Source organism: Esox lucius, chromosome 19 (genome assembly GCF_011004845.1).
Source record: "Esox lucius isolate fEsoLuc1 chromosome 19, fEsoLuc1.pri, whole genome shotgun sequence".
NCBI classification, from domain to species: domain Eukaryota; kingdom Metazoa; phylum Chordata; class Actinopteri; order Esociformes; family Esocidae; genus Esox; species Esox lucius.
The window spans coordinates 24,916,335-24,931,331 of NC_047587.1; the positions used below are offsets into that span (position 1 = coordinate 24,916,335).

General features: G+C 39.6%; 1 protein-coding gene across 1 annotated transcript in view; it reads right to left on the reverse strand.

The window, feature by feature from the left end:
* The window catches only part of igf1ra (insulin-like growth factor 1a receptor), a 98,539-nt gene extending 88,671 nt beyond the window's left edge, over positions 1 to 9,868 (reverse strand). Inside the window, exon 1 of the mRNA XM_010892698.5 lies at positions 8,879 to 9,868. Coding sequence (XP_010891000.2) covers positions 8,879 to 8,972 — 94 coding nt within the window. The 5' untranslated portion in view covers positions 8,973 to 9,868. The remainder of the gene's footprint in view (positions 1 to 8,878) is intronic.
* Positions 9,869 to 14,997: the final 5,129 nt, after the last annotated feature.

Below are 14,997 nucleotides of genomic sequence, written 5' to 3' on the forward strand. Positions count from 1 at the left end.
GAGGTACAGCTGGAACAATAGCAGTAGAGCTATTCAGGTATGGCAGAAATATAGCAGTTGGGGTGTTTATGAACAGCGTTAACATTAACAGTTCAGCTATTTGAGGTAGGGCTGAAACTTTAGTTAGGCGCCCATCTAAACCCCATCTACAGTATGTCACAGCTTATTTATATGGTTTGTCCAAAAAGAGGATTTCCGGTTTCCGGAGAACAATAAAATGTGATCTGCAGCCCGACTGCATGATACTCTGACAGCCCACTCCAAAGAAAAGTGTTTAATTAAGCATTGTAAACCTCGGCCGGCGGCCTGGAGAAGCCGTAGGACAGCATTGGACTGTACTCCCACAAACTAGCACAGTGACACACTTTTCTTTCCCTGCCTGCAGAGGAGCATGCTGCCTGCCACGATGCTCTGTACTGCAGGGTGAGAGCGGAGCTACTCATACACGCACACACTGCCCTAACCCCTTCGCCCGGCATCACCGTCCATGTAGGAGAACCAGGGCTGGGGGGTGGGGAGACGCAAAGAGAGACCAAGTACCTCCAGTTACCAGGATGTGAGTCTTACTTGTTCACCCACTAGTCCCAGTTATGCCACCAGATCTCTGTACCTCTCAGCCAAAGGTAGAAGGGGCCCTGCGTCGTCTAAATACTGCTGCTATACCTCACGGGATGGCATTTTACTGTGGCCTAGCCCACAGCACTGGGAATGGATACAACAATAAACACCCATCAAAACCTGCCGTTAATTCCCATTCAAATTAGCCCAAATGTTGCCTTGCTAAACTTTGTTAATTCTGTTAAATTAAATACTGTACCCCAATAGCTGTATGTCGTTTGAAATGTCCAATACAACTTTGGTGATGCTGTCAACCTAATGCATACACATTGTAAATTGATTTTAATGTGCAAGGTGTGCTATTAACATGATAACTCTCATTAAGACAGACAGGTAAAACAGTTTCCTAGGCATCTCTAGCAGTCACTGATTTAAGTAACATTAGAATGTAATTGAGTGGACCAGTGACTACGGCATGAATACATTATATCATTCACAATGTTTGGACAGGGCTATAACGTAGATGCAATACAAACTGTGACAGTGTGTTTATATTGCTTGGTTGCATTGCTTTCACTGCTTCTGTAGGCCACTCAGGCCTCGTGCCTCTATTTTTTTATTTTTCTCTCCGTAAAAAATATCTGGCCATGTGTCTGCATTAAACAAGGGGCAGGAGCAACTGGACATGAAGAAGCAGTAGAGTCCAACAATTTCAAATGTTTGCTTTAATTAAGATTTTATTATTTTCTTATTTACCATTTTAGTAGGTTTTACAATTACTTGGATTTACTTTTGAAATAAGTTGAGATTTACAGATGTATCTATTTCTTTGGTTTTAAGTTCAAATTGAAGGGGAGAGAAATGATGGCGATGGCGACTCTCGGATGAATCAGTAAATTGAATGCACCACCTACAATATGTTCATAGTCATGGTGAAACTGGTGAACTGGACAACATTCATCCTTGAGAAATGTCATCAGAGCAAACAGCTAAAGGAAAGGACTGTTGAGCTGTTAAATGAACTACACGTCTTGAAACAACATTTTGCGGCCTTCAAGGACATTACCCGCACCCAGGAAGCATCTGAAACAATGATGCTGGCCGGACAACACTACCATCCCAGGGTGAACTTCTCAATGCTGCCAACAGAGGGTCCGTCTAACATTGGCGTTTTCCGATCCTGGTACTGCTTTCCGTTTCATCCTGCTCCACTCCCTTCATTTTGCAGCAATTCATTTGAAGGAAGGCCTTGCTCAAATTCAGATGAGAATTGTGGAGCTGGGAGGTATTCCTCTAGTCCATCTCAGGACGTTATTTTAGGCGGTAGCATTGTTAGAAACATCAATGTTCCCGGGGCTGAAACTTGCTGTTGTTCTGGGGCTAGACTGAACGAAATAGCTGCGATGATCCCAAACGTTCACCTCAAACACTCACAAATTGATTCTACTGTCATGTGGTATCAAACAACATCATGATAAGCAGCTCAGAAGAGTTAAAGCATGATTTTACGGAAACGATTCAGTCACTGGTAACTACAGAAAACTCATACACCTTCACTATGTTGTGGGATTTAACATTCCAGCAGGCTCCTGGTATTTCATAACAAGTTACGGAATTACTGCCAATGTTTGGGGGTAACTTTTAGAGACTACAATACTTTCTGGAAGCAAAGTTCATTATAAATTGCAGATGCTTTCCCCAAACCATGGGTGCCTGGATTTTATTTCAACACTACAAGGCAGCCTTAAGCAAGTGACTGGCCAAAACAGCCTCAGGTAAGGTAACCACTAACTTTAACTTGCAGTCCAATTGATCTACAACCCCCTTTCCCAGAAAGTTGTAAAATGCATATAAAAACAGTATGCAATGACTACAATAAACAATATACATTGCACTTTGAAAACTACAGCAATTGGTTTCCTCAGTTCCAAAACACAGAGTATTGTTAAAAGAAGAGGAGATGCAACACAGTGGTAAACATGCCCCAACGCTTTTGAAATGAGTTGCTGGCATCAAATTCAAAACGGGCATGTATTTTTCCAAAAACATTTGATATGTTGTCTATGGCCTATTTTCTATTGAATACAGAGTTTAAATGATTTGTACATCATTGGATTCTGTTTTCATTTACATTTTATGTAGTGTCCAAATTTCTTTTGGCCTCTGCCTTAGATGAGGAGAAGAAATAGGTGAATAATGTAACCTTATTTTCTACAAATAATTATGCCAGCTCAACCTATGCTATCATTAGTACTATATCTGACATATTACTACACGCTTGCATAAAGAAAGCGGTATTGTAAGTGGTTATCTTGTCAAGTTGAGTCACACAAGTAGCTAAAGAAATATAAACTCTAGCAATCCAGTATATGTTTACAGTCCACATATATTCAAAGGTTTTGGGCTTTTACAACAAAATGTACAAAGTTAGTTAGTGAGTTGTATATCTAATCTAGATATTTATATTATCTTAAATGTGGTTATCTAAGAATACAAATGATGCAGTAAAACGCTAGATGAGTACAATGTATTTAGAGAAAATAGGTTAAAAAAAAAGTGCAGATGTGGCCATTTTTACAAAGAATCCCCTGTTAGTCACTCTTCTTAGGTCTATCTGTATTCATAAGGAATTTATATTGCTACCCTTAAGTGTAAAATTAGGAAAATATTACAGTTGTGGGAGTATATCATCCACCAACTGTCAAGAAAGGTATGCTAAATCACTTAATGGAACAATCGGCCACACTTATCAAATGAAGTGACTATGCAGAGTTTTGCGTTGGCCTAAACTCAATCCTGCAAATCAACATGTCAACTCAAAAGTCTACACTGATTATATATTTGACAAATGTTCCAGAAAATATGACAAGCGGTGTATATCCACTAGATATCAGCGACCATTGCTTGACTGTATGCATCAGAGAATTAAGAAGGCCAAACCACGTTTTAGCAATAAAATAAGTGTTTGCAATTTTTGTGAACAAGCTTTATTACAAGACCTCTCCCAAAGTGATCTTGACTGGATTTCAGCCATTCCAGAGGCCCAACTTGCACTACAGTATTTCATTAGTGTTTTTACCTTTACAGCAGATAAGCATGCCCTTTATAAGGGTCAAGTACAGATCCAATCCCAGGTTTAGTTCTGAAATATTTTACGGCATTCTTAAAACAAATGTAATGTGGAAATGCTACAAAACAACTTCTAGCTCCGACTGCCAGACTTAAGACATTAAGAAACCAATGTATAAAACAGACTAAACGACTACGTCAAAACGCAATCTACCTGTAATGGATGTCCTTCCAAATTCTGGAAAACAGTGAACACTGAAGATCATTGCTGCCACCACACTGCCACAACAGAGAGTGTTAGATTCTGTATCCATTACTGATCAAAACGCAATCGCTGATGCCTTTAATTGCCACATCTTTTTGAAGAAAAACTATATACCTACCCCAAAAAGCAGAGGAATAAATTATAGAGGAATACATCAAAATCAAGTAATTATTCAGGAACACTCTGATTTTAAGTGTCTATATTCATTTCTAGTTATACACACTGAGAAAACCACAGGGGCTGACAAGCTAGATCCAGGCTTATTGGTTAGTGCTGTTCCAATTTTATCTGGAGCTCTAACACATATTTAATCTAACAATTTTGGGAGTCATCCCTAGTCTGGAAACCCGCAAATGTCCTCCCACTGCATTAGGGTTGGAACATTATTGGCCTTGATAACCATCAGAAATGTAAAGTTAAGGCTAGTTTAAGTTTACGCCTAAAAGTTATGTTGTTGAGGTTAACGTTAGGGTTATGTTAAAGTTTTAAGGGTCATCAGCATTGGTGTCCTCATTTTGATAGTTAAGTAAACATAAGTGTGTGTGTTTGGGAGTGAGTGCGAGTTTGCGTGTGTGTCAAGAGTTGAGCTGGGGTTGGGTTTGATAGAAGCATGTGTCTGCTGCCCCACCAGGCTGCCCAGAGACCGCCCGTGTGAACAGCAAAGACCAATAAAACAGTTCACAAACTCTCCACTATTCCAATCAACAAACCCAAGTCTGTTTCCCTAGCGGGTGTATTTTTGCACATTCTATTTCCAAACCCTCTCTCTCCCCCTCTCTATCCCTCCCTCCTTCTCTCCCAGTATATTCGGAACTAGCAATGGCATGGATTCTTTACTGTGACTCGAGTTAAAAGGTGAATTTAAAAAATGTAGTATGGATAGTCATGGGTTGTCCTTTCATGATATTGATAAAATCACACAATTTGTCCTATGTAACTTTAACACATCAGTGCATGCCTAAGAGCTGACAATGGTTCAGCAGAAAAATCGCCATTTAGCGAATGTTAACAGCATGTTATTTTGATCGGACTTGGTTGCAGAAATTGTTGAGCTAACTCTCAAGCTAACATTACCTAGCTGTGTAGCCTATTAAAAACATTACGAATGGTACAGTAAAACTTAACTTTTATATTCATATAGGAAGGTGTAAACATTAATTACTGATGTCAACATTATCATGAAGTATGTTGTTAGCTATGCTAGCTACTGCAGGAGTTAGCTGTATAACGTTAACATTGTAATTGTCAGCAAAGATTAATCAAGTTATGTGTAGGCTGGATGCAGTTGGTTGGTGTCCCTCTGGTTGGGGCTTGGCAAAGTGGGTGGAGTAACTTCCTGCCTGTTGGGCCTTTCTAGGGTTACCCTCAGATAGGGCCATAGTGTCACTGAGCCCAAGTCTCAACCCCAAGATGTTACACTGCTATAGTATTGTGCTGGGGGAGTAGGGTCAGATCTCCTCCTCCTTTTTTAAATCTAAGGAATGCACTCTCTAAATTTTCCTTACGTCCTTTTCCATTTAAACTTAGGAGGTCATGAGCTCTTGGACCACACTTCAGTACTATGAGGCCCAAAAGACTTGTAGCTGTCCCAGTCCAAAGTCCTCCTGGTTGTGTTACAGATCAAGTAGCTGATGATATGTGATGATTTTGGCTGCCACTCCGCTGACCATTCCTCCCCCTGATTGTCCTTGTCCATCTGGTCATGCGGCTGACATGGATAATGTTTTACAGACTCTGGACACAGCCCATATGCATTTACAAATTATTACGATTTGTACTCTTAAAATATTCAACTGGCACAGCCAGAAGAGGACTGGCCACCCTCAGAGCCTGGTTCCTCTCTTGGGTTCTTCCAAGTTTCATCCCTTTCCAGGAGTTTTTCCTAGCCACACTGCATCAACCCTGTTGTTGCTTGCTCTTTAGGGTTTCAGGCTGGGTGTTCTGTAAAAGCACTTTGTGACAACTGGCTACATCGTTATGCCGGGCATTCCTTAAGAACAGTGATATTCACGGTCAATTTGAGCTTCAGACCAACAATGTCTCATTGCCATCTATTACAAAAAGTAAGGCAACAATGATAACTGTGAGTATACTACTGTATCTCTAGTTATTGTTAAATGTGTCATAGCTACATGTTGTAGAATTCCACCCAGAGGAGTGTCATGACCATGCTCTGTGTCAGTCGAAGGACAATGGGACCTAAAGTTCAAGAGTAAAATGTTTTTATGTGCAGCCCTACAGAAGCAGTGAGACCCCGGCAGGCTCAGCGGGGTGCTGAGAAATGCCCCAGTCTGTGATTCACAGTGTCGAGGACGCTGGTCTGACCACACTGGTCAATAGCTCTCAATTGAGTCCTCCTCCTTTTTTAATGCTAATTGAGGTCTTTCCCTGCCTCGTTTCCATGTCAGAATCATCTCTATTATCCCAGGTCCCATTCCTTTCCTCACAGCACAACACACATCCATTCTTATCAATGACATTCACAAGGCTGCACAAACACACTAGCTAGTAACTATTCAAAACCAACCAGACATAGACAACCACACCTCCTAAAGCAGTATAGTGCCAAAGTCATTTCTGATGGTACCCATACTCACTTTCATTGTAAATGCAACCCCCAAAGTACTCAATACAGGTCTAAAAAAAAATCTGAAAATGTCATCAGCCCAGCTTAGAAATCCTTATAGGAAACTTGAAATACATGTATGTACAAAATGTCATGAATGTCGCTCAGCGGGACAGGAGACATGCTTGTTACACGTTTTGAATTTGAGTTGATTACTACAGCCCCCCCCCCCCCCCCCGTTGACTCCTATAGCACCACCCTTGGGCAAATCAGTATTATTATGTAAATGCCAGATCTCCATGGCAAAAAGCATCATCATAATTCAGCTTCAGAAAAATCAGACGGGGGGTGTCTGAGCTGTCCTTAACCAGTGGAGATAGAACTAAAATAAACAATAGCCGAGAAATATAAAACTGACAGGCTGTAGTAGTTGTAATGAAAAAGACATGTCTATGAAGACCTACAATCTGGGAGATTTCATACAATTCTAACAAGTCATTGCCTTTCGGGAAAAACTACTCTTTCAACACTTTTTTGTTAAATAAAAGTTGAAATGCTTAAAAATATCTATCTTCAAAAAGATATCTATCATACAGAGAAAAAAATCATTGGAGGTTGTAGCATAGTGAATAGCGTGATGTAGTACACAACTGGATGACGTTTCTTCATGAGTACCACTTCTATTGGCTGACATTTTACAACAATTCTGGAGCGCACTTTAAAAACATGATGGAGCACACGATTAACAACAATCCTCTTTAAAACATGACAGAGCATGCTATTAATACAATACTATTAACATAATCAGCACAATTGAGAGATGCTACTGCAGCTTACAGGAACTACTGTGAGAAAGGATTGCAATAAGCATGGAATACTGGAGAATAACATAGCTTTGATAACAGTCAAAGACCTTAGAGCAGACAATAACCAAAACATTGGGTGATCGGAGTTCAACTCTAAATCACTGTTTTAGGCAGTGGAGAAAAAAAACATGTCTCTACAGGCGGCTCAGTTTATCAGAATCATTGTGGTGCAGTGTGAACTAGTAATACATTATTTAAAGACAAGTGTTTAGTAATTGCACATATAAAATGCATGTGGATGAGACAGGAGGTATGGTAAATAGTGGTGGCAGATAAAATAACAATTAGACAATCTGACCAGTGAATTAAAGGTTGTTAGATCAAATTTCTGAGCTGGCAATGTGAAAGATCTGTCGTTCTGTCCTTGAGCAAGAGCTCCTAAGTTCCTGCTTATAGGATCGTCTGCTAAATAACTGAAATGTAGTGATAACTAAATAGCTTAGCTCAGTTGCAGCCCCTAAATGTAATTTTCCAGAACATGTCTTTTGCATTTCTTGAGCATTCTTCCAACAGCAAGCTTACTCATTACATAAACAGTGGTATCTGCTACTTGTGTCCAACGACCTTGTCCTCGTTTCTGAATACCCTACGACATAAACAGTTGCACAGACCTATGGTACAGTGACATTTGAGTAACAGAGCAGTCTTGCACCTTAAGTCGAATGCATAGAATGTACGTAGGTAAGAGACAACAAAAAGTATGTGGTAAATCATTCAGGTAAAATAAACTAGACTTAGTTTGTGTCTCTCCAGAATATGTCCAAGTCCTATTGCCTACAGCTAACATAAACAAAATTATAATATTTTTTTCCGCAAAAATTAAAGGCTAATAGCAAACACTACACACGTAGCCATCTGCATATGTTTATATATTATGTGTGTGCGTGTGCGTGCGTAGCATTACATTGGTCAGAATCAAAAACCATGCGTAACCACCACCACTACGAAAGCAAAATGGCCACATGGTTGAAATAGTAACCTTCATCCCTGGATACATCCTTGTTCGCATGAGGGAAATCGTAACTATAAAGGGTCAGATTGTTACAGGTGTAATTCATTAGTCTATGAGTTATCCAAAATAAAACATCAATGGTTGGCTACAGTGGAACTCTATCAATTCCAATGACTGATGTGACAGATGTTTACATTATGCAATGCCACTGTAGCCTACAATATATTTTTTTTCAAATTCCAAGAGCTTATTTCAGCCAAGAAAAAATATATATACTTGTTTTTGCTATTTACTCCCACTGGCTTATTTCTGAACTAATTTGAACCTGAAACTACGAGGCCTAACATGCATGTAGCCCATCTGAGGTGGACCAAAACAAATATCCATGTGCCTGTAACCGTAGTCAGACCAGCAATACAGTTGTAACTAAATAATAATAACATATCAAATATGTAATGTCAAACTAGACATTGTAACATAAAACGCAATTAGCGACTACGGTTATGACATTTTAACAACTCACATGATTGAGGATAAATATAAAGAAAACCGCCAAAGAAAAGACGGAATTATTTTGAGCAAGAAATTACAATGATACTTACTTTCTCCATTTGCGGACCACAGGCAGAAAGTAGAGACAGACAGCACCAGACCCAAAAACAAGGTCGAATTAGTCCTCTCTGTCCCAGATCTCATTCCTGATTAGTTATTCACCTCTCTTAAAAGCAAATAACTTTATTCCAAAATAGTGGAAGGGAGATGATGCCACTAATATAACAAAACAATATTTTAAAACAAAGAATTAAAAAAACGTGGTCCAGTAGATAAACACTGTTTGACAGGTCGATATAAATCCGTGTTCAGAGGATATAAGTCTTCTTCCGAGTATCAGGTTTGTGTGTAGGCCTATAGGGGTACATAGGGGTAATAACAAATAAATAACTTGAAATAAATTTCAACAAATCGCTATTCTTGCCAAAAAAGCAATGATTTACGGGAGGCTGGCAAGACATTCGTGCCACTGACTGTACTCGACAGATGATAGTAATCCGCATCCTCAGTCTCCATCTCTTGAAACACCAGTAATGGTGCGCACGAGCTTTTATGACTGATAATCGAACGATATTCACTTGAAGACCAAAGTGAATTCCGATCTTCTATCATTAATTTCCGTCTAAGTGATGGGCATTAGGAAAATCAAGGGCCAGGACCACAGGGTGGCGGCTGAGATGGGAAATAAACGTAACTGTCTTCAATGAGCCCTCCAACAAGGCGCAATCCAAAATATCCGCCAGAACATAAATCGTTTCACCAAATCGCACCCCCTTTATCCCCCCTGCACTGTCTTTGCAGTCAACGCAGTCAGACTTATATGCCACGCAAGAGTAGACTATCGAGCTTCCGAGCTTTGGCTGGCGTGGAGTACGCCTTTGGTAAGATGTAGGCAACTTGCAACAAATTCAATCGTCAGTTATTGTGTTTTATCGTTTTCCCGTACAGCTCTCGTTAGCAGCAATCCTACTAGTTGCCCTCGTTGTTGGTCTAGTACGTCCGTAGAATCCACGCTGTAAACCAGAGTCAGCTCCGCTCTCATAGAAACACATCGTACTAAGCATACGGCAAGTCACGGAGAAAAGCTGGAATGGAGTAGGCCTGGCCAATGACATAAATAACCAATTAGGTGAGTTTACACGTATTCAGTGATGCAGCTCTAAAAAGATAGAGGGGAGATAATTGAAAAAGGTTGTAGGCTAAAAAGTCGGTAAAATAATAGATCCCTAACTAATAAATGGCAAACTATCGCAATTGCTTTTAGTTTTTGAAATTATTAGATGGGCGTTTGCCAAATAGTGTAGGCAGAGGACCAGACTACAGTCATTTTTGCTAGTACAGTAGGTTACATTTATGGGGAGCCATACAAAACAGTTTCTAATTATTACAATTTTAAGAATTATCTAACCAACTAGCCAAATTGTTATTCCAAACAAAAATTACAATAGCCTACACATAGCTGAAATGTAGAAATGTTAGAATCCAGGCCTTTTTCAAATGGATAATCTAAAACCTTAACATTTCCCGAATTATGGATGTCTACATACCTTGGCTGTGACATGGTTGCCCAAAGCATGTAGTAAAATCCGCCATAGAGTTTCATTCCAGTGAACGGATTGGACTCAATAGAGTTCATTAATTTGTCATTCGACTTGTTTTGCGTAGATAGATTGAATATATTGAATTCCGATAACCTAACAAAGAAGGTAACAAATTCTTCTTTAAAATTTTACGTTTACATTTTACTACATTATATAATGTTATATATTTTTATTTTACAAAGGCCTGAATTCAGTCTGAAACACATATACGAATCAATGCCTATAACATGCTTTCAGATTGAATCAAGGCAAACGTTTTTTTTGTTTGCATTTCTTTGATAACAGAGTTCTTAAACATTTTTAAAGAAAGTCTGTCAGAAATGTTGTAGCAAACCCTGTCACAAAAAAGTAGTAAATATTGTTTCAACTATGGTAAAATACATTTTGTAGCAAATTTCGTTTTGATCATAAACAGAAAATTTAAAAAACTAAGTTTGGCAAGCAACTCAAAACATATCTCACTGGCACCTAAAACTATCTCTAGCAACAGCACTTGTTTGACAGAGAGTGGCATGTTTGTTACCAGGTAAACAATAGTCAGTGAGTTAATATGCCTTCCAGGTCAGGGATTGGGCCAAGACCTATGCATATGTTGGAGCTTACCTCTGGCTAAGCAAATGTTTCTTGTTGCTAGACTGAGTAGAAAATTGTATATACATATTATGTAACAAATTAAATTAAATTGATGTCACCAATTGTTGGAGTCTAAACACCGCTCATGTTTGAAATGATGAAACATGAGCGGTAGGTGGGTCTATCTATGCTTTCTCCCCTCGCAATTTTGTTCAATTCATGGTAATAGCCTCACCTTTTTGCAACAACTCCACAGTAAGTGGCAGAGTTGAAGATCAAGAGATGTGTCCTCTGATGCACATTTTGCCAAGCATGAGGTATTTGAAAGCACATATGCCCTAGAGGGGAAAGGATTCAGCAGCCAACAACTGTGATTATGCTTGCAGGTGCCTGACCTACCACAAGGAGTCGCTAACATGCAAGCCAGACAAGCCAGCTGGACTCCCAGGGGCACCGTTTGGTATGCCATGAACAGGATTCAAACACCTGGCAGCAATTACACTGTTGTTCTGGAAGCTAGTCAATTCTATCTATCTATCTACACTTAGGCCACTGTGATACTGTGACACAATACTGTGAAAATAAACTGCTGGCAAGTAATTAAAATAGAAAGAAGATTACATTCTGGCTTGCTTACATCTTTTACAGTATTATGTGAAGCATGGAATATGCATGGATAAAATGTTTTTATGGGAATGTCAGTCAGAATAACTTTGAACTGACAGTGCGCATTTGATTCATATTTACAATATTTATGAGGCCCTAAAACCTGGGGGAAAATATAAAGCAAATTAGATTCTACAGACAATCCTGTCCTCTTAAACCACCAATACTTAAGTTACTATAAACTACAGCTTTTCTAAACATTGACAAACCCTTGAAATCAATATTGTTTTACCATCTGTGCAGATCTCTGTAACATGCTAAGACATATATACACAATTTTGTAACTGGCGCCCTCTGTTGCTACAAAGAGAGAATTGATGTATTAAAAAGCAATGGGCAATTCACCTTCAAATAAAGGTATGAAACTTATGAGTGTGTTTCCCAGTCAAAGCTTTAGGGTCTGCTTTTTCTGACCATTTTCAAGAGTAAATGGTAAGTCAATCGCGAGCATTTACTGTTGTTGCTTTGATGTTTAATCTTAAGAAGAAACTTAGAAAATGCGAAGGCATAAAAGCTTTGTAGTGTGGGCCTACCACTTAAGCAAAAACACACTGACACCATAACAAGCACAGCAAAACATTTTTTGAGAGTTCAACATCCAAGCTTCTAATTGAATAGATCCTTCTTAAAAAGTGTTGATGTGTTGATTTAGGTGTTCTTGTTCTTGGATTAGCCCAGGAGTCCCATGGAGGCTGTGCAATTGTCCAGCAATGTAGAACGCCGGACAGTGTGTTACATGCAACACATTCCTTCTGGTCTAGACTTCCTGGTTGAACGAGCAGCAAGTCATACAAAGTGTATTTGAGCAGTTAAAATTTATGTTAAGTAGAGTTGTGCCCTTTGCAATTTCACTGCTGCACTATCCCTGTGTCTGCCCATGAATGTATTATTAAAATAATGATGTTTGTCCTTCAAAATGAGACAATGAAATTAAACAATGAAAATAAACTTGTCATGTTTGGTACTTGGTAGCAAATCCTGCGCATTTGATGACTGCCTGTAGTCTGCAACCATTAGACATTACAAGATGCTGGGAATCATCTCTGGGGATGCTCTGCCAAGACTGTACTGCAGCCATCTTTAAGTACCTGCTTATTTCAGGACATTTTTGCCTTCAGCTCATGAACTGCATTTACAGTTGGATTCAGTTGGATTTGATTCCTCTTTTTGGCCCTGAAAACTATTCTCTACATGTTCCCCTTTCCAGACAGATCCGTCTTAATATAATCTTTCCATTAGACTTTGTTGCTTTCCATTAGATCACAAACTCTCCAGGTTTCTTATGTACTTTTAGCAAACTACAACCTGTAACCTTGTTTTTGAGGCATACCAGTGGTTTGCATCTAGAGTTACACCCTCTGATGTTATGCTTGTGAATCTTTGTCTTAATGGCACTCTTTGACACATATATGCTTACAATCTGGGGAGAGTTTGTGATCTATAATAATAATACATTTTATTTGGTGAACATCTTAAATAATAATAAGATGTTCACAAGCGTAACATCCTGGCGAGGACCAGGAGACGGAGCTGGCGGTGGGGGTTAGGAAGAGGCGGTGGCCCCACCTCTGGAGCAGGAAGAGGCAGCGGCCACGCCAGAGGAGCAGGTAGAGCAGCTGGAGTCAGGGGAGCTGGAGGAGTCAGTGGCTCCAGGGGAATAGGAGGTGCAGGAGGAGGAGGCGGCCCAGCCTCAGGAGAAGGAAGAGTCTTGCTGGAGGAACAGGAAGAGGCGGAGGATTGATTTAATCTCTTATTGATTTATTCTGATTGTTCGGCATCATGATGGCCTGCAAATGCTGCACCAAGGAGCATCTCTAGACCTTTGGTTAGCGCTCAGTCAGGAGGACTTTGGAAAGGGAGTTCGTCATGAAGTAATAAAATAAATACGATTAAAAACATGCAGAGAAATCCTGGTCATCGATAATGCAGACATGGTACCCTGTGTTATGTCTTCTTTGAATGGCCTCTGTGTCCACTTGCATAAATAGTTTTCACTGCACTTTAAAATTGGTTTTATATATTTTTTTAAACATTTCAGCCCTCCAGAACCGGAGCTTCATACCTGTAACATAAATGTTAATAATGTCACTTATTTCACAGAACAATACAACAGAGGCAGATAACGCAAACACTGCTGCCAAAACACTTCTTCTCAACCAGTAATGAGAAACCAATAGCAGTAAAAAAAAACAGATGTATTCACAAAACAGCTTTTCCCTGCAAGTGGAATTCTAGAAATGTCTGCTATTTCTCTGTGGGATGCTTGAGGTTTTCTGTAATGGTGAAATACACTGGGCTAGGATAAAGAAAAGGACAGGCTTGATTTCTGGACCAGACATTGCTTAAATTCCAGAGGAAAGAATCCTACAGTGGGGAGAACAAGTATTTGATACACTCCCGATTTTGCAGGTTTTCCTACTTACAAAGCATGTAGAGGTCTGTCATTTTTATCATAGGTACACTTCAACTGTGAAAGACGAAATCTAAAATCCAGAAAATCACATTGTATGGTTTTTAAATAATTAATTTGCATTTTATTGCATGACATAAGTATTTGATCACCTACCGACCAGTAACAGTTCCGGCTCTCACAGACCTGTTAGTTTTTCTTTAAGAAGCCCTCCTGTTCTCCACTCATTACCTGTATTAACTGCACCAGACTCCAACAATGGCCAAAACCAGAGAGCTGTGTAAGGACATCAGGGATGAAATTGTAGACTTGCACAAGGCTGGGATGGGCTACAGGACAATAGGCAAGCAGCTTGGTGAGAAGGCAACACCTGTTAGCGCAATTATTAGAAAATGGAAGAAGTTCAAAATGACGGTCAATCTCCCTCAGTCTGGGGCTCCATGCAAGATCACACCTCGTGGGGCATCAATGATCATGAGGAAGGTGAGGGATCAGCCCAGAACTACATAGCAGGACCTGGTCAATGACCTGAAGAGAGCTGGGACCACAGTCTCAAAGAAAACCATTAGTAACACACTACGCCGTCATGGATTAAAATCCTGCAGCGCACGCAAGGTCCCCCTACTCAAGCCAGCGCATTTTCCCCCTGTATATCATAGATTAATATATTAGTGCCACTACTAGAATGCAATTGATTGATTTAATTCAATAGTAAATAAAAACATCTACACACTGTACATGCTTTTTAAAGAGTGAAATGACACAGAAGTCTGATTTTCTATTAAGACCCCTAAAAATTTCAAAAAATAATTTCAGAGCTGTTTAAACAGAATAAACAAAAAAACAATTTCCCCCCCAGTTTCATTATGTTAAATTTGCTTTTATGGTCTTGTCTCATCACAGCAACTCCCCAGTGGCT